The following is a 24,618-nucleotide window of genomic DNA, read 5'->3' as shown; positions in this document are numbered from 1 at the left end:
ATGATAATATTGTTTTTTTGGAGCAAGATGAGGGTTAGCTTTGTGTTTAAGTATATGAGCTACTCCGAATAATGATATAGTGAGTTACGGTCAGCGCAGAACCAGTTCTTACCAAATATATCTTTTGTTCTTATACGACCAGTACCTTGTCTTGAATTCCCACCTATTATATCAAACTAATGCTTTGTCTCATTGATTTCGTCTTGTCTCGCATATATGTCACTTTACTGTAAAATAATGTGTGGTGCAATTCGAGATTAAACATGGGAGTAACTTTAGTGCAAACTGCAATGTTCAACTTGCTCTTCTTATTCCGCATATATGTCACTGTAGAAACCATGATTGCAAAAGAACAATTTATATAAAATATGATATATTATATAAACCCTATTTGAACCCGGTTTACTGTGTATTGTTGTTGTTTTTGTACAAAAAAATAAATATTTACATCACACAAGAAACCGCTGCCTAGACTACTGTGTGTCACTAGTCTGAATCGTCCTCATCAAGATATTCATCGTCGTCGTCGTATCCTAGGGAGAAAACAAACAAAAATGGGGAAAAGAGTGTCAGTTTGACTTGATGTACTGATAAACAATTTCCCTCGTATAGCAACAATAGAAATCAAGGTCACTTTGAGTTCAGGGTATCGTCTTTAAAGAAACCATAAAAAGTACAAGTTCACCGATGTCCCATTGAAATGTGTGTTAAATTCAATACACACATATCAGTGGGGTGTCGGCGAACTTGTGAAACTTTGTGAAATGCTGCCCTTGACATGACAGAAACAAAATCGTCGCAGAATAACCATGCTCAAATTAAATGCTAAAAACTACAAATATCTACCTAGTAAATAATGGTATTAAAATATGTATCATAGCTGAAAAGAAGAAATGAGCAAATAATTGAAGGCACACCATGCATTCTCATATAGGAGAATATATGAGTTGGGAATTTGAATGAATGCCACTTCTTTGTATCTGTGAATGTTTTTGGCCTTATACTAGCTTGAATTTCTTCAAGGACACATGAGTTAAAATGACATATCCATGTAACAACAATACATCAAAGAAGAAATCAAATGAATCTATTGTCACCCGCACTTGCCTTTCATTTAGATTTTATTGTTTAATGGCGGCTGTTTTGCAGTGGTTTACCACGCTGTATTTGAACAAGCCTTTAGAGCCGTTTTAAATCAAGCAGAACAGGATGACAGACGAGTTGAACATCACCAAACAATGACAAATCATGTTGAGGGATACCCCATTGCCTCTTTTAACTAATTGTCTCAGTAATCTTACCCCACTGACGATACGATAAATTAAACAATTGTTTAATGTCCCACAATCAAAAAATAATTTGAGGACTGTGTACCTACTCAACAGTGACATTTCATGGAAAGTTAGATGTCATGATCATTATTATTATTATTTATTTATCTATTTAATTTTGTTTTTTTTATTTTTTTGGGGGGGATTAATCACTTTTAATTTTGTAGAAAAAAATCCAATGTTAATCATTTAATGAGGGAAGATTATTGTACTTATATATGAGTTGTTTTAAATACTAAAATTGAGGTACAGTTACTATGAATATATATATATACCGGTTTATACATTTTCTTATATTTAATGTTTCAAAAGTGGAATGATAGCAGATAGCTCTAAATTCCCTGAGACTAATCTCAGGTAGCATTCCGCAATAATAATCAACATTATGCTATGTATTTTTATTCAAATTCATTAAAAGGATAAAGTGCCTCCTCCTCCTTTTCCTCTACTCTTTTTACCCTTCTTCTTCTTCTTCTTCTTCTTCTTCTTCTTCTTCTCCGTCTCCTTCTCCCTCCCTCTCCTTCCCTCCCCTCTCTCTCTCTCTTCCTCTCCTCCTCCTCCTCCTCCTCCTCCTCCTCCTCCTCCTCCTCTTCCTCTTCCTCTTCCTCTTCCGCCTCCTCGTCCTCCTCCTCCTCCTCCTCCTCCTCCTCCTCCTCCTCCTCCTCCTCCTCCTCCTCCACCTTCTTCTTCTTCTCCCTCTTCTCCTTCTTCTTCAATGTATTCATCAACATTATTCTTGTCATTAATTATCAATATCACATTTATTAGCTCTATCACAACGATAATAACAGTCACATTTTGTATAGCACCTAATACCACACTTTTAAGCACTTTACAAGTTTGCATTTAATTATCATTACCCTGGGCCCCGTCTTACAAAGCTTGATATTGATATCAATATCAACTCTTTGTAAGACGGGGCCCTGGTCGTTGGATTAAATTACTTATCCATACATGATAGTGTACATGCTCTGCTCCCTGGGGAGTATTCCCCAGCTACACAATTACCCACAATTACTTGCTTCATTGTATATGCAGTAAGTTTCATCATTGCTATGAATACTTGTGGGAGATAAACGGCCTATCCTCTGCACTGATCAGGTTGTATAGGTGTACCACTAGGCCTTAAAAAAAGATGTTGTATTGCCCTTTAGGTGCCAAAACATGGGTCAGTTGGTCATAATTGTTTTTTATTTTAAACTGATATTTCTCAGTTTTGAATGCTTTAATATTTTTTCTCTCTAAAAAACGTTTTTTTTTTGGGTTTTTTTAAAGACGACCGTAGATTTCAAGATTTTGGGGTCGGTCGCAAAGGGCAATACAACATCTTTTTTTAGGCCCTATATACACCCAATTTCACTGACTCTTTACAAGATGTACTCTGAGCTATTTCCTTGCTTTCCTACCACTGTACCTCCAATTTACATCCCATCCAAGGGACACAGTGCATTTTGATGGCTCCTGCATCTTACAACCAAGGGAGGGGCATATTCAACCAGGCTTCAAGGATACTAATCAACTAACAAATTATTTGTGTACGGCTAGTAAGTATATAATCAACCTATGAATGTTTCCCTGAATGCTATGGGTTAACTGTTGAAACTATTTTAACTTGCCATATCACTTTATAATTTTCAACGAATGTGTGAAGCTCATATTTTGAATTTAGTATAGTAGCATGGAACCCCAAATGAACAAAGCAAAATAATTGTTGCTGATTGGTTCTCCTTTAGTCAGCTGCCTGAGCTGGTCGCATTTGTTTTTTTTACCACGCAAACCCTGGACTAGATGACCCAGGTCATCTAAACGACTATCATTATAATCATTACCATTCTGACTGGTTCAATGCATTCATCATACTTACTGGAATACAGGTTCAGAAATAAACAATTATCAATATTACTTTGAACCCTGCGATAGGCATGGCATGGTGTGTGGGTGGGTGTTCGCTAAACACTTCTCAGAAATGACAGGGAACAATGCTTGCAGCTTAAAGGGATTGTTTAACAATGTCAAATCTGAGATACACGGCCCTACGCATTATCAGTGTCTGTGATATGGTGTAATATTGAAGCCCTAAAAAAAATTGCGCTTCAAAATGATCAAGAAGTGCCTCAAAAAAGTAAAAATCTTTGAGTGACCGGTTTTACCATACTCTTTTTCCCCAATAGACTGCAGTGTTATGAAAACCGTCAGGCGAACGATTTTCAAAATTTGTAATTCCAATCATAAATATCTTGATAATCAGACAAGCGATCGGCTTGTAAAAGTCATGGGGTTCCTGAGTGACCTAAAGGTTTATAATTATCATTGCATCATGAGCTAAATCCAGAATTTTGGTTCAGAATCTGAGACAAAGTTACCGGATCCCTTTAACACTAACATATCAATTAATCATCAGTATTAAAAAGTAACCCTACTGCTCCAAGTTGAAAAATGGAAAGAAATAAACAACGTCTGCCACGATATCATGAAAAGTACACACTACCTCCCATGCATCTAATAACTGCAACAACAACAAAATATTGTGTATATGAGGAAAAAGGGAGATGAAGAGAGAGAGAGAGATGGGAGGAAAGATGGGAGGAGAGAGACTCACAGGAGAAAAAGAGGAAGAGAGGAAGAAAGTGAGAAGGGAAAGAGACTTGGAGAGAGAAAGAGAAAGATAAATAAAGAGAGAAAAAGAAAGAGAAAAAGAAGAGAAAAGGAGAAAGATATAGAGAGATAGTAAGAGAGAAGGAGAAAGCAGTTGAGACAGAGTGAGGGGAGGGAGAGAGAGAGAGAGAGAGAGAGTGAGAGAGTGAGAGTGAGAGAGAAAGAGGGAGAGAGAGACAGAGAGAAAGAGGGAGAGAGAGACAGAGAGAAAGAAGAAGAGAAAGACAGAGAGAAAGAGAGAGAGAGAGAGAGAGAGAGAGAGACAGTGGCAAGACAGGAGACAGCATGATTTTTTTAAAGGGAGAAAAAAGAAGAACTTGAAATGACTTTACACCTTTGAATCAAAATGCAACAATGATAATAATAACATTGGATATTTTTATAGCACGCATATCCACTACACAAGGTGCTAAAGAAGCTTTAATAATATATGAAAATAACAAATGGTATTAACGCAGAAAGGTGTTTCTACCATGCAGACCCTACAAAAACAAATTCCATGTTTTCAATGAAAAAATATGAATATTGTGAAATTTTTGCAATATGAAATGGAGAGAATAAAGTAAATAATAAAGTTCAAGCCATATCAATGCCGATCGTGATGAATAAGATAACAAATTTCGAACAGTTTTAAACTGTTCAAAATTATCACACCTGTGAATTCAAGATAAACTTGAGTTCTGGTAAATGTAGAAATAAATTCTCACAGAATCCAATCAAACTTACACTGAATGTTCAAGATAAATGACATGTGCCAAACAATTATTGGTAAAAAATGTATAGTGGCCGATTGATGAGCATAGAAAGATAAGGAAATCTGACGTAACTAGGCCCGCCGACACCATGTCCTTTTTTAGTATTTTGTGACATATCAAATATTGATATAATGATAAAACTTTGAAAACTCAATGAAGTATTGAACTGAAGAAGAAAAAAAATCATTAATAGAATTATGTTCAATAAATAAAGCAATCTAATTTGCTGAATTTCAGGCAAAAATCCTCATTGCATTGATACAATGAAATATGATAGGAGAATGTAGGTCTGTCCGAATGGTTCACTTTGCAATGAAAAAAGAACAAGAAAAATAATTGTCAATTAAAGTATCAAACAAAACAGATATTACCCAGTCTTTTGTACTACATATCTCTCTAAAATCATGAAATATTAAGACAGAATTAAAGAACTTTGTTTCTAGACTAGTCGATTCTCCATCTATTTTATAAATAAAACAGTTTGGATTAACTGTAGAAACTTAAGCGAGAGAAGTAATAACTCCATTGCATGAATGAAAAGAGAGAGAAGAAAAAAAACACCACCAAACCAATATGAAACACGTAGGAATCAACAAAATCAACCAGTGATTCGTACCTGACCCAATTGTCATATTAATAATGAGTCCGACTTACCAACAATAGAGGCTTTAAATAAACAGATGAAAAGTCATGAAGGAGAGATTAATTTCACAATTTCCATTTGATGATTGCATTATTTAAGCTGAACATAGGAGGCAAAGTTCCCTCATTAATACTAATTTGACATTTGTTAATTTGATAGCGGCGGCAGGCTTCAAATAATAACTGGCATCAACGACTGGTTATTCATCGATTATTCATCAATTATTTATTTGTGCAGCATGCAAAGTTCATCATCGCATATGTATTTTTTTTGTAATATCATAACCAATGGTCTGGCACAAACGATATCAAATTGGTTGTAAAATGATGAGTGAGTCATGGAGAAAAAAAATGTATTAAAAAAAAAAAGTTTAAAAAAAATTTGTCCAGAGCATATTTCGCTTAATGAACTTTACAAAGATGTATCAAGAATTTATAATCTACAGACTGTTAATGCATTAAGATCAAATGGCACAACTAGAATTATCTGCCTTCCAAGGTCAGAACACTGAGGAGGAGGGCATAATGCATATAACCATGGCCAAAGATTTGAGGACTAGCAGTGGAAAGGGTGGGAGGGGGGGGGGGTGGGTCTTTGCGTCTTTTTTCACATTTCCTTCCCCCTTGCACTCTTATTTCTCACTAGTTCTCTTTCTCGCCCTCCACCACTGCTTCAAAGTATATCATATAGAGAACATGAGTGCACACCTTGTACAAGTGCAAAGAAGTGCAATGTTAAAATCCCCCTTTGACAAGCATTTGCTCATGTTAAACACAGACAGTTCTCAAAGTGTTGTCAATTAAAATATCTCAGAATGCTCTGAATGCTATGTAAAAAAAAAAAAAGATATTAAATTTTTTTTTTTAGCACACACCAGTCCCCCATCTACAACATGCATGACATTTAGACACTGCCCCCCCCCCCGCCCCACTCAGTTTTTGGACCCATGCTACGCAACAACTTAAAAAAAAGAGAATTCTAGTTGTCATTTATTTTAAGAAAGAAAAAATTATACAGTTTTCATAAACGATTACATGTTTTGAACTTTTCCACACCCTTCCCAAATTTAAAAAAAAAAAAAAATTCTGTACACATGGCATCTCAGTCCATGAATCAAATACAACAGCTGGTGATTCTTGGCCAATATCCTGCAAAAACCAAACTCCTAACTTCAACCCTGGACCAAATACTATGTTTAAACCTGAAATTATCAACCTAAAACCCAATGGCAACCATTATCTTGACCCTAAATCCATGATGAAAAATGGAGCCTGGAGCAAATGTCACAGAACAAATATCCGGTCATCCATCGCCAACTTTATCTGCTCTTTTTAGCTTGTAGGCCTACATCCATTTTTATCCAATCATCATAAAGGCAAGCATTTATGACTACTTAATGATTCAGTGTTATAAACTATTAAAAAAAACTTTATTTGCTCTTTTTTTACTTTGTAGGCCTATATCCATTCCCTATCCAATCATCGTAAAGACAACTATTTATGACTACTTAATGATTCAGTGTTATAAACTATTTACAAAAAAAGAGAAATAGGAGCATAATACAGAGTCTGATTCAATTCCTATTTCTATTTTCTCTTTCTCGTATTCATCGTCATATGTAAGGCCATCAATGTTGCTTTGTAGTCAGAAGTTTAATTCCCTGATCAATGAATCAGAATGATAACTGTTTCCATCAACGGAAGATACATTTTTCATTCCCAATTTACAAGCTTGAATCGGGGATGAAAAATTAAATTGAATTAATTGTAGCCTGCATCCTTCACACTTACGAGTATCTGTTGTTTAAATGTGGGTTATAGTCTATAGAACTGGGTTGCTCGATGATTGCTTGTTATTAATACATTTTAGTTGTGGATGAATTATTCAAACATGATTGCTGCGACATTGAGAAGCAGGGCCCTCCAGAGGGTGTGCAAACAGACGAGTTGTAATTTTTCATCACATTAAAACGTGTCATACTCAAGCAAAACGTCGCTTAATATGAGAATGCACTTTGAATGATAGGAAGGGAGATATATTCTGGATTAATCTTCAATTGGCAGGCATAAGTGATTAAAGGGAATGTAAACAAATACTGAAGGGGCTCAAATCCCAAGGCGTAGGATGACATGTGGTGGTGGCTACGCCAACTAGAGCGTAAACGGAAGGAGGGGGGGTGGGTGTGTTCGATTCAAAATAATCATAGACTTGTGGCTTTCCATGAATAATGAGAATGGGTCATGAATTCTTCATCTGTGCGGCGAATAGACGAGGGATTGATACTTGTGTAATATTCCCATCCCCGACGGCCCTTTGTATTTATCTGGACCAGAAAATTAATTCACGTACTATTCATCCCCCTCCCATTGATTGAAATTTGCTTTTCTCTCACTCTCTCTCTCTCTCTCTCTCTCTGTCTCTTTGAGTCTCTGTCTGTCTGTCTGTCTCTTTCTGTCTCTGTGTCTCTTTCTCTCTCTCTCTCTCTCTCTCTCTCTCTTTGAGTCTCTGTGTCTCTGTCTGTCTCTCCCTCTCCCTTTCTTCCTCCCTCCCTTCCTCTCACTTTCTCTCTCTCTCTCTCTCTCTCTCTCTTTCTGTCTATCTCTGTGTGTTTGTCTCTGTCTGTCTGCCTCTTTCTCTCTCTCCCTCCCCCTTTCTCTCTCTATCTCTCTCTCTCTTCCTCTGCCCCTCTCCAAGTCACAATCTCTCTGCTTGTATGTCTATCTGTCTGTCTGTCTCTCTGTCTTTATGTCTCTATGTCTTCTCCATCTCTCCATCTCTCTCTCTCTCTCTCTCTCTCTCTCCCTCTCTTTCTCCATCCCTTTTGTGGACACTGTGATTAAATTGGGAATGCTTTCAGGGTCACCATTAGCTTTCTATCACGAAACCACACAAATCTCACAATAGTGATGGTTATGGGTTTTTCTTTGAATGTAACCTGACAGCCAGCCTGTTGAGTGAGCTCGTTACTATATCAATTTCTAACCAAGGACTTCTGATGAAGTGTGCACCAATTACTGCATGTATTTCCTGTATTTAATTCCCTCTCCCCTCTCCCCACTGTGTGACCATAGGTACATGATCACTAGCAATGTCAAAAACAATTGGTCTCCTTGTTCTTTCTCGTCCACTGATCTAGAATCCCGAAAGGCCAATTTATCAACACATTTATCCATCTGCTTATGAGTTTCAATGTTTTACTGAGCACAGAATTATACTTATGCATTTTTCTATACTGATGCGCTTAGAGACTTCGATGGAAAGCACTTTAAGTTCTGTTTTTATTATTATTATTATTATTTATACATAGAAGATTCAAAATCCACTTCTGGGGAGTCACATTAGAGATCTCTTCGCACGGAATGTAAAATGCTTTTTTTTTTGGGGGGTGGGGGTACTACTTTGAGTGGATTCCTCTATAATTTGGACTCAGCTCAAAAGGAAGGGATCACTAATATGACTCCTAAAAATGAATATTTACAACTCCTCTGCATATATCCCCAGTTTACATCAATCAGTAATTTCTCTCTCTTTCTCTCTCTCTCTCTCTCAAATGAACTACCTTTGCCAATGGATACACGTTTTCAAATATGTTCCGAGGGTATATATTTAACAATATTGGAAAGTTGATATAGAATATATGCAAAGATTATTGCGATACTCATATTAAATTCCAAATACTTTGTTCATCAACCATCAAAATGATAACAATATTTGAAGGTACTGATGTGGTAACACAAGATTTCTGTCACCACACTCTTATATTAATGTCACCACAGTCTTATTATACAGGTGATACAAGGCAGAGTAAACAATTCCATCCGATTCAAGGAAATTACGGTAGGCTCTCTCTCTTAGTAAAAGCAGTTGAAAACAATTTCAAGTATATGGTGCGGTGATCTTTACGGATGTGACGGTTGATCATAACCCAAGTCAATAAAGTTATCCACACACATACATGTACTGTACATAGAATGTCTACACCATGTCCACTCTCTGAAGTACTATGTATATTCCTACCATTAAGGTAAATCATAGTTGTTTTTGGCATCATAACATGTACCAAAGCTCCATTCCATCCCTGGTTGTAGAGTGGCAAATACAGATGAATGCCTTGCCCAAGAATATGAGCACCATTCCAAATTCAAACCACTCAACTTCACCATTAGTCACATTTATATCATAAGTCCTAATAAAGGCTGCTTAAGGACGGATGGACAATCAGAAAACATAATGCCTCCAGCTACTTTGTAGCGGAGGAATAAAAAAGAAAAATACTACTCACTTCTCTGAGGTAGAAGAAGTGCTGCAGTAGCGGGATCTTTTGAAGCAAGTTGTTGAGGAATTTTACCATCATTGTTTGGCAAGTCTGTCCGTGCTCCTGTTGGGAATAATGAAACAAAAAGATCACTCAAACCATGCACGCTATAAACTGAGGTCTGGGTAATTGGTCATGCATCTGAAACAAAATAGAAAAATGAACAAACAGACAAACAAAAACTAATACAAGATTGTCAATAGCAAAAGTAAATTCCTTTTCAGAGGGATAGTTATCTTGTAGCCATGTATAACATTTAAAAATTATAAGTTTGTTTAAACTGCATGAACAGATTTTGTAAGACATCAAAATACATATATTCTCTTATCCTTTTATATAAAATAACAAGGTAGACTGATATGCATCCACATCTCCTACACCAGTGTTGTTATATTGGTCTGTTGAGTCAAAATCATGTGATGAAGAAAACAATTAAACACAACTTGCTGTGCTCATACAAAAATCACCTACATGTACTGTTTATATATATTAGTAGCTTCAATCAAATCTTACAAAGCTGATTTGAAGACTTCTTTGGTACTTATATCAAATTTCAGTGCAGACTAAATCATGTGGGGGTAGGGCATTTTGAAAGGTAGCACCAGAACTTTAGAAGTGACTCCCAAACAATTGAAGGAATATATCACTCAGTTGGATCAATCTAAATCCAAGCTGAAAACACAATTGTTCTTGAATGTGTCATCTAAGTTTTTGTGACATTAATCAGGTGATGTTCTAACAGAAATATAAGAAATGTACAATTATTACTATTATCATTATTATTCCATTATTCCATAATTCTACATTGGTGAGGAAAACTGAAACGGGTACATAGTGTGAGTATCGGGACTGGGTTATTCTTTCTAACACATCTCTCCAAGAAAGAATAATCCAGTCCTTATAAGAACTACACACAGTGGTCAAGTTTTCTTCCTCGTCTACCTCACCGTTATTATAATAATAACAATAATATGGATATTTATATAGTGCCGGTATCCGCCACGCTCTGAAGCTCATGGCACTTGACACATACTACCCTGGTTGTAGCCGAACTGCCAAAGTAACTAGCGATCAAGCTTATCAGGTACTCATTTACACCTGGGTGTAGAGTGAGAAATGTAGATTAACATCATGCCAAAGGACGTAAGTGCTGCGGCGGGACTTGAACCCTGTGCCTTGTGATCTGCAGTTGGGTGACTTATCCATTAGACCACAACACCTCTACCATGCAAAACTATAAAGAACTTTAATTCTACATTGTTTTACCTTTTTCTAAGAGAATCTGTACTCCTTCCTTGTGTCCTTTCCACGCTGCTGCATGTAACGCTGTGTCTCCAATCTTGTTCTGAAAAGAGATACAAGAGATTTGATTTGATTTGATTTGATTTTCTTCTACATTCATATAATTACAGAGTTTTTTTGATAACAATAATAATATAAAGTACAATAAGCATTTTTCTGACAGTTAATCATAACTAAGCAAATATATATAACAATTGTTATTTTCAAAAACGAAATGATAAACTCTCATAAATAAAATGTAATCAAACATTATACAATTTTTTGCGGAAGGAGGACTGTCGTTGTAAGCAGATTGCTTGAAAATATGACAGCCCCAGACAAAACTCATGAAATAGATTTACACATTTATTCAGCAGAATGGATAGGTAATTAAAAATAAGAATTATAAGGATAATGATATGGACAATGCAGATGGAATACATGATGGGATAGAACACATGAAACCTTCATGATGGCTTATCCCCACGGTAATTCATGCTCAATAGACCGGTTTACTAAAATATTCCAATTTTATGCATACTTTTTAAACGAAGGTTGTTCCTGACAACTGAATGCTTGCCTGAAGCTTGCTCGAGATAGCAACAAGTAATACAGATTGGATTCCAAGTATTGTAGTTCATTCATTAATAACAGGTCAATGGAATAACTAATCACTAGGTCTCCAGGAAAGAACCATTGATAACTGTGAATATAATCTGGAGGCTTCCTGTTTTCAAGTGTATGCTTTTTGTTGTCCTCCTTTTCTTGTTCAAATGTAATTATTTACGAATATACAATCTGATGTTTTATTTGATGTTCAAGAATAAAATTATTTGAGTTGAATTGAATTGTTAGTAAATCAGTCCATCAAAAAACAAATAAGCTATAGAGATAACCATTTAATTCTTGAAGTCTTTAGTTACATTATTTGTATTAAAACTTGGTGGTACAAATGATTTACATGTAGTCATACATTTAACTTGTATTTACAAGAAATAGATAACCCCCAATAGAACAAAGACAAAGACAAAAACAAAATCAAAAGAATCAACAAAATAACCAAAACAAATCGGAACAGGTTTAATTTACATAATTCGCACATGTGATGTACTTGTACTAGCTTCCCTATAGTCAACATTCCTACATGTATTTCAGGTATATATCATTCCTTGGGCAAAGCCCAGTTTCAAACTGGCCAGTGAGTATAATGCTCTTAGCAAGAGATGGCGCTGTCACATATCATGATGGAGCTATAATTGATTTTGGTCAAATGTGTATACTGTAAGTTGCCTAAAATATCACAAATTCAAGTGTGAATGTGGCTATATTTCACCTCCATCTATCATGTGTTTATCATCAGCAAGTAATAACTGAATCTGATTTCATCAAAAATAAGCTATCTAGAATCCTGCCAAGTCTACATAAAAACATTTGCAAGCATTTTGCTCTAGATATGAGCGATTACCCAGCATCTGATATGAACACTGAAAATGAAAAAGATGAAGGAATGAAGCCATTTTGACAATGATGATAGCCTTCACTATGAACATGACGGACAAAGAAAGCGGACAAAATATACAGTTCCTCAAGTAGACAAAGGAACATCCCTTCACTGCTATTATGTAAAAATTTGTAGAACAGGTAAATATGCATGTGACACCTGTTCTACACATTTTTACATAATAGCAGTGAAGGGATGTTCCTTTGTCTACCTGAGGAACTGTATATTTTGTCCGCATTCTTTGTCTGTCATGTTCATAGTGCTTGTTGAAGGCCTGAGTGAAGCCAAGATAAAAGAATGTCTGATTGAGGGAGATGCCACAGTTGCTACACAAAGCATTTGGTGTGGCTCACCTGAGGATAGTGATTACAACAAGCGTATATATGTGAAAGTTGTGTAGCAACTCCAACAGATTATTAGCTCTGGAACTCAAGCTGAAGTCATTAACCGACAACCGTTCATTACCGTTCTCGACTCTTAATCCTTGTCTGAATTAAGTTCCACCCCCACCTTCCTGCTCGAAGCGCGGAAGCTTTGACGTTTTATTAAATTATTAGAGAAAGAAGACGATTCGATGTACCGTTCTCGACTCTTAATTCTGTCTGAATCTGAAAAAATGTTCTTTGTCTACTCCCTTTTCTTCCTACGTCCTCTTCCTTTTCACTCCTCTCTTTTTTGGGGGGACCACCTCACCCCCCCCCTGGCTACGCGCCTGCGGTCAGATGAACAAATGTTGATACCTTGTCCGCCCCCGGAAGCTCAGGGATTTAAGGCAATAATTTACGGTCAGATTAGCATTCAGGGGTCCGCCTTATGGCCCTAGGTGGGGTTCAGGGGGAAGAGCCCCGGAAGTTCAGGGTTTTGGGGCATTTAGTTACAGTCAGATGACCATTATTTTGATACCTAATTGTGACACTGGCAGGTCACGAATTGACGTGGGGTTCAGGGTGCTCTTGGGGCTCTTGGTTGGGTCCAGGGGGCAGAGCCCCCGGAAGCTCAGGGGTTTTAGGCGTTTAATTACGGTCAGATGAGCATTTTTTGATACCTTATTATTTTGTGACACTGGCAGGACAATATTTGGCGTGGGGTCCAGGGGGCAGAGCCCCCAGAAATCAGAGGTTTTAGGCGTTTAATTACGGTCAGATGAGCATTGTTTGATACCTTATTATTTTGTGACACTGGCAGGACAATATTTGGCGTGGGGTCCAGGGGGCAGAGCCCCCAGAAATCAGGGGTTTTAGGCATTAAATTACGGTCATATGAGCATCTAAGGGCCCGCCTTAGGGCCCTAGGTGGAATCCAGGGGGCAGAGCCCTCGGAGTTTTAGGCATTTAATCATGGTCAGATGAGCATATTTTGATACCTCATTATAATGTGACACTGGCAGTTAACTATTTTTTTTCTTTCTTGCTCTCTTTCTTTCTATTTCTCTTTAATATATTTTTTAAAAAAGTGGGGGGGGGGGGGGGATCGAGGATCCCGATCCCTGCCGTTCCCCGGCCCTGACATGTACATGTAGGTATCTCAAGAAGCATTTTCTTGCCTGGCTGTGAATTTAGGAATTTGTCATTTTCCAACAAACGCATAAAAAAGTATAATTTACATGTACTTAAAAGTGAGGAAAAATCTCGGAAAATTATGTCATTTCAGCATTATTTGTAAACCACCGTTATGGAATTAGAAATAAACCACGTTTGAATTTTATTTCCCCAAAGCCCCCCCCCCCCCCCCCCCCAATCTACACCTTGTTGGCGGGAAAATTGCAACTGATATCCCTTACCTTTCATCATTCTCTTTTTTTCTTCTTTCCCTTTCTCTCCTCTTTCCCTTCCCTTCCTTTTCTCTCTCTTTTAGGTTTGCTGGGGTGGGGGGCAAAGTCATTTTGACCCCCACCCCGCTGCACACATTGTTGGCGGGATTAACCGCAACTGATCTCCCCTTCTTTTCTTCTTCCTCTTTTTTGTTCCCTTTTAGCTCTCCCGTTTTCCTTTTCATTCCTTCTCTCTTTTTTTAGCGGGGATGGGGGGGGGGGAGCAAGGGCCTTTTGCCCCCCCCCCCCCCCGATCCACAACTTGTTGGCGGGAAAATTGCAATTGATATTTCCCTTCTTTTCTTTTCTTCTTCCTCTTTTTTCCTTCCCTTTATCTCATCTTTTCCTTTTTTCTTTCCCTTTCATTCCTTCTCTTTTATTGTTTGATTGGGGGGGGGGGGGAGGCAACAGCCTGGGAGGCAAGTCCTCCCCCCCCCCCCCGATCTCCTTTTTCCCTCTTTTATTTTCTTCTTCCTCTTCTTTTTTCCCTTTCTCTCCTCTTTCCCTTTCCCTTCTTTTCCTTCTCTCTCTCTCCTTTTTTTTTTTTGGGGGGGGGGGGGGGGGGGGGCCAAGGCCCGCTCAGCCCCCCCCCCCTGGATCCACGCCTGCCCAGTTCTTTCACTCCTCTCTCTTTCAACAATTTCTGCAGACTGTCCATCCAATGTATCCTCCTTCTTCCCCTACTCCTTCTTCCTACAATTTTCCCTTTCAAAGCAAGATTCTCTAGGCCTTCTTTACGTGTAATGTGACCCAAGAACTTCAACTGCCTAATCAACATCTCAAGTGCCCTCCAGCTCGTGTAAGAACTTCCTCATTACCTGATGATCATATGACGGAAAGTCTCAAATCTCAACTACGTCAATATCGTCAAACACGACAAAAAGATTCAAAAATTGAAAATAATCGACCGATGTCATTGTACTAAGCGATTCTATGCTTCGGTAAACTCAACTCAGGAAACTTTCAAGCTTGAAATATATGTTTCAGTATCAATTTCACTGTTACTATGTTACACAAAGATCCTAAGTTGAACATATCTCTATTAAAGTTGGACTTAACAATTATTGAAAGCCGTTAGCATCATTGAAAATATTTCGTAAAAATTATTTTAAAAGGCATAAAATGTTGATTCAAATCATCCAGATTTTCTATTATCTTGGGAGATTTAATTTTCTTGATGTGGAATTTATGAAAAGTCTAAAATACTTGAATTTTGCTTTCGAATGTATTTCATTATATGGCTACAAATGGCTCTCCATAATATTTAAGTCCATCTTAGAGTTAGGTTTGACTTAGAATCTTTGTAAAACACCCCCAGATGATGAATTTACTTACCTGAGCATCTACTTGACAGTTTGGTATTGCTAGTAATGCCTTCATGCAATCAATATGTCCTCCATGAGCTGCCCAGTAGAGGGGGGTGGCTCCGGCCTTGTCAAGGCTATTCACCGATACCTGAGCAAGAAAATATAAAGAAACATGGTTGATATAACTTCTTAACATTGAGCTTGAAGGAGGAAATAGGAATGTAGGTGAAAGGGGGGGGGGGGTGAGAAAAAAAGAAATAGATACTGGGTGATGGAGAGAGAGAAAAAAAGAGAAAGAAACATGCTTCGTATAACTTCGTAACATTACAAATGAAGGAAAATAGGAATATAGGTAAGAGACCGGGAATCGAGAGAGAAAGAAAGAAATAGATAATAAGAGACGGACAGAAAAAGAGAAAGAAACGTGGCTGATATAACTTCCTAACATTGAACTTGAAGGGAAAAGAGGAATATAGGTAAAGAGACCGGGGAAGCGAGAGAGAAAGAAAGAAATAGATAATTGAAGACAGAGAGAAAGAAAATGTGAAAGAAAAAAGAGAAAAAAAACATACTTGATATAACTTCCTAACATTGAACTTGAGGGAAAAAAGGAATACAGTTAAGAGAGGGGAAGAGAGGAAGAATGAAAGATAGACAGAACTGAAAAGAAAAAGGGGAAAAAAGACAAGGAGACAGACAAAGAGAGACAGACAGACAGACAAAGGGGTGAAAGAGAGAGAGACAGATAGAGACAGACAGACAGAGAAAGAGAGAGAGAGAGAGAGAGAGGAGTGAAAGTCTGATTCTAGAATATTAAGTGTCAAATTGTTGATGATATCTGTACTATACTCTACATTGTAAAGTAATTAAAGAGTAAACTTACATCCATTGTGAAGACTATTAAAAATAATCTTGTGTTCTGATCAATGTAATTGTAAACCAATGCAAACGTTCTGAAAGTCCTTCAAGTTCATTTTGTCATTTTGCTGTGTATCATGTTTTTTGTTTCGTTCGGTCATCAAATGTATTAATTGTAAGAGGCGAAAGTTGAAGAAGTAGCTGTTATCATTTCCATAGATGGTTCCTTAAACAAGTACGAAATTGATTGTTGTCTAGTAATCCAATATACATGTATTAAAAATGCTGAAGAAACATTAAAGACAGTATAAAATCATGCAGTTCTTGCTACACATACATAATGTACATGTAATTATAATAATAGTAGGAAAAGCGACTAGAACAGGCAGAAAGGGTACCAATTTCCATGCAACTGTAGTTCTCCTCCTTCTCCGCTTTTCCTCCTCCTCCTCCTCCTCCTCCCCCTCCCCCCTCCCCCTCCCCCCCCCCCCCCCCCCCCCCCCCCTCTCTCTCTCTCTCTCTCTCTCTCTCTTTCTTCTTCTTCTTCTTCTTCTTCTCCTCCTCCTCCTCCTCCTCCTCCTCCTCCTCCTCCTCTTCTTCTTCTTCTTCCTTTTTTTTTTTGGAGGGGGGGGGGGGTCTAAATTACCTCACAATCAGGTTGTCAAGAACAACCTTTGTTTAAAAGTATGCATCAAATTTGAATAAATATAAATTTATTTTGTTTTCAAACTGGTCTATCATTGCCTTACCTTATTTGCGATGCATTCTTGAAGGAAGGAAAGATTGCCACGTTTAGCTGCTTCGTGAAGGGGAAAATCAACAGACTCCGTGCTTTCTTCAACTACAGGTTCATAGCAGGGAAATAAATGGGAAACACACCAAAGTGAACAGAAACTTCGAACTCAAAGGCTGGATTTCACAAAGGAGATCTTTCTCAAAGTGTACAGCTCATCAGGCAAGCTCATCAGGTTCTACATGCTGAGTATAGGGTGGGGTTTCTATTTCTAATACTTGCCAAATTACTTGAAATATGATGGATTGGTTAGAGAGAGGGTTCATTCAGAAACAGACGCATGCCTTAGGCCTAAACCAAAAATGTTGTATTGCCCTTTAGGTGCCAAAACATGGGTCGGTCGGTTGGAAATCTTTTTGTTTTAACTAATTTTTCTTCTTCTTTTTTTCTCCCTCTTTGGGCTGATATGTCTGAGTTTTGAATGCTTTAATATTTTTTTCCTCTAAAAAATGTTTTTTTAAAATTTTTTTTTTTAAAGCCGACCGTAGATTTTTGGGTCGGTCGCAAAGAGCAATACAACATCTTTTTTGTTAGGCCTTATTTATATCACATCTGTTCCCGCAAGCATACATAAAACGGTAGCCAACCAATTCAAAATGTAGCATAATACTACAAGGGGGCAGTCTGGATGATCCAACAATTTAGTTTTATTTAAAACCAATTGATGTATTATTTGTTCTTTTCAAAAACAAATCTGGTTGGAAACAGCTGATATTGGTTGCCCAGGGGGGTGTTTCACTAAGATCCTAAGTTGAACTTATCTCTAAGTTGGACTTAAAAAATATGTAAAGCCATTAGCATCTTTGAAAATATTTTGTAAAAGTTATTTTGAAAGGCATTCATTGTTTATTGAAATCATTCATATTTTCTATCATCAAGGAGATTTCATGTTCTGGATGTGGAATTAATAAAAAGTCTAAAGTACTTGAATTTCTGCTTTTGAATATATTTCATTTAAAGACTCCAATGGCTGTCCATAATTTTTAAGTCCAACTTAGAGTTAAGTTCTACTTAGGATCTTTGTGAAACACCCCCCTGGTCATGCGATTGCATTGTGAAAGAAAAGGTGTGGAATGGATCAGAAAAGTTGATCATATAGCATGTAAGTAATGGTGTGTAATGCAAGGTTCTGGAGTCATCAAAATCATCATAAATTTGGCAGAGTCTTGGTAAAGTAACAATCACTTACACAGAAAGATGTATATGGGACAACACACATGGTGTCGGGGCAATTACTACCCTGATTTCCTTATCTTTCTATGCTCATTACTCAGCCAGTATACATTTTCTTCCAAAATTGTTTGGCACATGACATTTATTTGTAATCTTGAACATTCAGTGTAAGTTTTGTTAGATTCTGTGAGAACTCATTTTCTTTTTTTTACCAGTACTCAAGTTTATCTTTAACTCATACTGTAATACAGAGTGAACGTCCTTCTGGCCCGGAACAGACGATACATCTCTAAAAAGTTATTGAATTGTGCAGGTACATGTAAGAATGGGAAATTCCACAAAAATTATTGTGTTAGAATTAATACATGTACAGTATGTGTGAGTTATCCCATGGCACTATTGAAATATTGGAAAATTGAAATGTTAAGTTCTAAAGCCTAAAACAAGACCTCCATTTCTATCTCATGCACAGATCCTTTCCTGAATATTTGAAAAAGAACCCATAAGGGTTGTTTTAGGAGGTTAAAATCTAAGGTGAGGGATAGTTTTCTGAGAGATAATTATTCAACAAAGCTTAATTTCTGAATGGATATTCTTCAAGGCTGGATTAGCTGTGACAGTCATAAACTCCTGTGATTTGGGTCTTAAAAGCAGAATATTCTACTGAAACTACTGGTACTTCAGATTTATGTACAGTACTGTATACTGCCATCTGCTGCTCATAATGTAATGGTATGTCGTCAGCCATGTCCCACAATGCATCACCAACTACACGATGCACGTGTTATGATGCTTGGATACAGGAACTGGAAATTGCAATATGTATGCCTTCATCGAAAGATGGTGCAAATTTACAGTAGCAGTAGTGATGTTGGTAAAATATCCTGCATTTAAGCAATCACACTGGTTCTATTTTCCAGACATACATGATATTAAAGTGATAATGTTCGTGCCTACCATAGTTTCCAGGAATAAGACCCGATTTAGTTCCGCATCTCCCCTTCCACCAGCCATCATTTGTCTGCAAACAGAAAAGATAATCATGATTTTAATATCACTGACTGCACATTTTTATTTCAATGGGCATGTTGTACTATGATTGATTTAGCATCATAGTAGACATTGAATTTCTTAACATAACATAAAAGTAAATAACAAATGTTCTTGAAGAAATGAAATTGAAAAATGAATTGCAAATTACATTTCTTTAAATACTGAAATGGTCTCATCTAAGACAAGAAATTAATAATTTTCTGTGAAAATGTAAGGGACTGCAATATAGACACAAATATTCTTACTTCTTTATAAAATATATTCTTTTTCTGAAAAGCAAAATAATTTTTTAAGTTTGTCTTCTGGGGTTGGAATATCATTAATTATAAATTCAGTGAAATGACTATATATAAAACCCAAAGTTAAAATCAATATTTATGAAATGAAGAAAGTCAATTTCTTGGTGTTCCATCCACATACATGTATGTAGAATGTAATATTGAATGCATTTTAGAATTTAAACATTAATCTGAATTCTAATTGTTTGATTTTTTTTCTTCCAGCAATCAATTAAGCCCCAGTAAATTAATACAGCATTAAAAATCGTAATGCAAGGGAACACTTAAGATCATTTCGTTTTTTGAAACGCAATTCAAGGAAACATTGTCATAACTTTCCAAGGAAACAGATATTTGCTGATGTTATACTGAGAGAGTAAACAATGGAAAAGGAAATCATACATGCATTGTAAGCAACTGAAATAGTAATCGACCTAATTTATTAAGAAGACCCTGGACAGCATATCATGGACTATGAAACGGTACGGACTTGAGATGACATAGAGCAGAGGGGGATATGACACATGTATGGACGACAGTATAAACGACACAGAGGAAACGATCATAGTCTCATCAATCAGTCCTTTTGTCTGAAAAAAAATCCCATCACTGACAGTCAGCACCACACATAAGGACAGCAAGAGTGAAGACATTCATCTATGATCTATCTATCTACATCTGTTCAATAGCTTAGACTCTGTTGGGGCAACAATGAAATATCTTTCTCTTTTTGTCTTCTTCCAGATATTGCAATAAGACAGTGCGGAAGGAGTTAAGTAGTCTATTTGCAAGACATCCATTTTGAGAAAACCACTACCAATGTTTTGAAAGTATGATCAGGAAAGATCACTGTACAGTAAGGAGGAATTATTAAAACAATATGGCATCCTCCATTGTGGCACAAGCCATCCGATGCAGTTGCCAAGAAAACAATATGGCAATCTCCGTGGTGGCACAATTAGCCCTCTGATATGCAGTTGCCTCTGACTGAAACTTCCAAGATACGTTAAACTCCAGCAACCTAGTCACACTTTGTCTTTTTCAGACCTGTACAAAATGTAATTTTGTTTGGAATGGTTTACAACAGTACCCAAACTGTTTAAACCTCTGAAAACAGACATTTGCAAGATTTTTTCCCACTTTTTCGTCCAGTTAAAGGGGGGGGGGGGGAGTGGGGTCTTAATCAATTATTTCAATTTTTGACACAATTAAAACCATTATTTTTCTACTCTTAATACTTCAAATGATTTGGGTATATCTTCAAGCATTTCTGCTCTTTACTTGTAATTTGCAAATTATACTTTATATACACTGTATGAATAAGAAGAAGAAGAAGAAGAAAAAAAGATGAATGGAGAAAAAATATTGTATCACACAGTAACTCTATTAAAACTTTAAGAAGTATCAACAAATACTGGTGTTGTAATAACAATCTTTCTTGAAGTTCTTTGTATTTGGACCCAAACGTCCTGTTTCGATGGCACATTATCCAGTTTTTTGAAAAATTACGCCACTAGAAGGGTTTCTATTGCCTCTTGATATCTGCAATATCTATAAATAGTTATGGTATTATAAATTATGGTGCTACTGTGCAAGAATTTTTTCTTGAAAGTGAACATGGGTTCATGAATTCTGCATTTAGACATTACAGAATACTGGCATTTTGAATCCAGGTATATTCATTAAAGGCAAAAATAATCTAAAAATGTTCTCATTTATAAATGTGTCTTGGTGGCCTTGTAATAATTAATAAGTAGTACTCATATAGACTCTATCCAATGAAGATACAACTTTCTATCAACAGAGAGCTGAATGAACATACTCAACCTAGAATACAAATATGATGGAATAATAAATATTTTCCCTCTCAGAATTGCACAATAGCAAATTAAAACCTCATTTTCCACACCCCTCCAAATAAAGGGTCAACAGGGGTCAAATTTGCTGTTTTTACGGTGACGACAAAACATGTGGACTCAATCGCCTCGACTGTATAGCTGAGGCAATGGGCCAAGCTTAAATCATTCAAAGTCATTGTGAATATGCGTACTCCGCATAAGATGATGTCATCAAGTCGAGTCAAGTTTTTAGCCCAACAAATTCTGATTTACAAAGCTTTAGATTTTGAGTTTCAAAGAACCGTTACTCCTCTGACAGAAACTAAAATAGCACATAATTGATATCGTTGTAATCTATGGCTTATAAGCTTTACGTTAATCTATTTTATTTTGCAGTTCTGACACAATTCCATAAAGCCTTGAGTGACAGTGTCTGGTTGTTAGCAGCTAAAGTACAGGTCCTATGGTGTACAGGGGGCCATTTCTCGAAACCAACTCCATGACAGTCACATCTTTGTCGGTGACCTACGGAGATGTCATGAAGCGGATAAACCGTTTCACAAAGCCATGATAGACATGATATCGATATATTGCGATACTAGCAGCTCAAGAACATAGTCTTTGTCACGATCCATTTGATTTATCAAGCATACATGTAACCCAAAACAAGTTTTGGGGCTAAAATTGTTCAAAAAGAAATATATACATATAAATTCTCCTAAAATAAATAATGAATAATGTCATTATCAAATGTAGATCACCAAACGATTTGCATATCTGTAAAGGTTCTTAAATTGAAGAAAAACCGGGGAGTGTTTTTTTCGACAGTCGAATGAAAAGCTAGTTGAAGGATACCGTAATGTGATAGTTTATCAATACGTACTTTTTTGTTTATTGTGATGAGGAATTTTAGGCAAAATACCTTTTCTCAGCCAGTTTTTATTCTAGAGTCTCATAAATACTCATTATATAATTGATTTGATATTGAAAATGTAATTTGGAACAAGTAATTAGAGAGGGAATAATAATGCACATAGGCCCCAAAGGTATGACAGTATCCTAAGAAAAGACTATGGATCGACTATGGAAAACGGTTTGTAACATTCTTATCTCTCTTATTTATATGTTATAGTATAATGATTTGTGATTTAATGTTTATATTCAGCTTTTTAAAATGTCTGTATAATTTGTATTATCACTTTTTTACATTTGCATTTCGCATCCCAGAGAATTACGTACCAAACTCGTCTATATTTTTCTCAAAATGATAGTGAAACTAATCGTACATTTCGCGGCCCAAGGAATGGCAACAAACTGACTTGTGATGGCGCTTTACAGCAATTAAAAAGATATGACGGGTTCGGAGCAGTGACAACTCGCTTGTCGCGGAAGTTGTCGCTCATCTTGGCAAAGACGGCTTCGTGAAACACTTAGCTGACAAGTTGCGTGACAGTGGTGAGATGTCGTTGATCTTGTAGTTATGACGGTTTCGAGAAACGGCCCCCAGTATACCATACAGTCTACATACATGTGCATGTAGGCTCAGTTTAGACACTGTTAGGTTTTTTTAATGCTGCCCAGTTCACTAGTATGTCCCCCTTTTGCTTTGTAGTATACTACTTACCATTTCAGTCACATAAAGTAGGTCACCTTCTTCAAAGGTCAATTCATCACTCTGGAAATATATATGATAAAGACAAGAAAAAATGTGTAAATTTTAAAAAAGAAAATCAAGATACGTATATTGAAGGGCCTACATCCTGTACTAGAGCCTAAACAAGTTTTCAACATCATGAATCAACTAAATAAAACACATTTTATACTGGATTATGAAACATGGCAGTAGTCTATACTTTATTGTTCATAGTACACTTTCAAAAATTATGACCAAAAATTTGGGATTCTAATTCTAAAGGATTGCTATTTTTTCTTTTTCAGAGAGACAAATTAAAAATTTAACCAAACATGATTAAAAGCCTTTGTCCTGCGCAACTCATCAAAATTGTATTACTGGTATTGGGGTAATCTAGAAAATAGGCACTTCTAAGTTCTAATGATTAACAGAGATGTTGAAGATAAAAAGCTTTTGCAATGACAAAAAAAATCACTGGTCTAGATCTACATATAGATCTCTCTCATTTCTAAATCCTTCTTAATCTCTTCCATAAAGGCTATGAATGGATTGGTGTTCCTGTAAAACTTACATGCAGGGCTGTGTAGGCATAGAGCGATCTGAAAACCTTTACTTGACCTGAAACAGATAGAGAGAAAGAAGAAGAATGAAAAATTGAATGGTGAATTTGATTTCAAGCATTTCAAAACTAAATTTCATATTGACATTTTGCAACACAACACTTTTTAAAATATCAATAGGGTCTAGATCTAGCCTACACAATCTTATTCATTTATGCTAACAAATAAATGAATATCATTTCAGATGACAACAATCGGTTTTTTCCACAGCCCTAATTGATTGAGGTGACAATGCAAGGATGGAGTCAAGCTTCGCGGTTCGTCTTCAGATTGGGGGGGGGGGGGGGGGGGGTGCATATCTCAGCTCAGCTCAGCCTGGGCCAAGGCCGCGAAGCCAGAGTCAAGCCGGGAAGTTTTGGGGAGACACGTCGGTGGTGCATGGTGCGACGCTTCACATCGATATCGCAAACCGCGGAACATTATATAAACCTAGGGCTAGGTCTATACCTCGTAATAACTTATTTTACATTGTAAATTTACCTGGTTTCGGCTGAGGTCTTGGTGGTGCAGGTCTAGAAGGGGTCGACATCTTTATTATAGAGTGTAATTTTCCTATAAACACAAGGAATAAACCAAATTACGTTCAATTTCAGGATGTAAACAAACACGGAAGTGAAAAGTGAAGAAATTGACGTAAGGTATCTCTAACGGAAATAAGAAAAAGGAAATAATATTTAGAGGGGCGTGGGAGTCGTGCAGCTTTACGTGGGGGTTGGATTAGGGTAAAAGTATTCCCATGTCTCCGGGGGAACTCCTTTTATTTCATACTATCAA

General features: G+C 36.8%; 1 protein-coding gene across 1 annotated transcript; it reads right to left on the bottom strand.

Moving 5' to 3' along the window:
• Nucleotides 1-430: 430 nt before the first annotated feature.
• Nucleotides 431-24,492, bottom strand: LOC583052 (osteoclast-stimulating factor 1). The gene is made up of 9 exons (XM_030976615.1): nucleotides 24,325-24,492; nucleotides 23,796-23,842; nucleotides 23,216-23,266; nucleotides 19,380-19,443; nucleotides 17,206-17,297; nucleotides 15,627-15,746; nucleotides 10,966-11,044; nucleotides 9,667-9,762; nucleotides 431-533 (listed from the first exon to the last, which is right to left on the bottom strand). Exons 1-9 carry the CDS (start codon nucleotides 24,371-24,373, stop codon nucleotides 487-489), a joined length of 645 nt encoding a protein of 214 aa, XP_030832475.1. The 5' UTR covers nucleotides 24,374-24,492; the 3' UTR covers nucleotides 431-486.
• Between the last annotated feature and the right edge of the window lie 126 nt (nucleotides 24,493-24,618).

Source organism: Strongylocentrotus purpuratus, unplaced genomic scaffold, assembly GCF_000002235.5.
Source record: "Strongylocentrotus purpuratus isolate Spur 01 unplaced genomic scaffold, Spur_5.0 spur5_scaffold_9, whole genome shotgun sequence".
NCBI classification, from domain to species: Eukaryota; Metazoa; Echinodermata; class Echinoidea; order Camarodonta; family Strongylocentrotidae; genus Strongylocentrotus; species Strongylocentrotus purpuratus.
The sequence above is the reverse complement of the archived record's forward strand: the minus strand, read 5'-3'. Positions and strand labels throughout refer to the sequence as shown.

Coding starts and splice junctions, on each gene's coding strand:
- LOC583052 (XM_030976615.1), bottom strand. CDS start 24,373: ATGTCGACCCCTTCTAGACCTGCACCACCAAGACCTCAGCCGAAACCA. Junction 23,843..24,324: donor AAGACCTCAGCCGAAACCAG/GTAAATTTACAA, acceptor TATCTGTTTCAG/GTCAAGTAAAGGTTTTCAGA. Junction 11,045..15,626: donor ACTGTCAAGTAGATGCTCAG/GTAAGTAAATTC, acceptor ATCTCTTTTCAG/AACAAGATTGGAGACACAGC.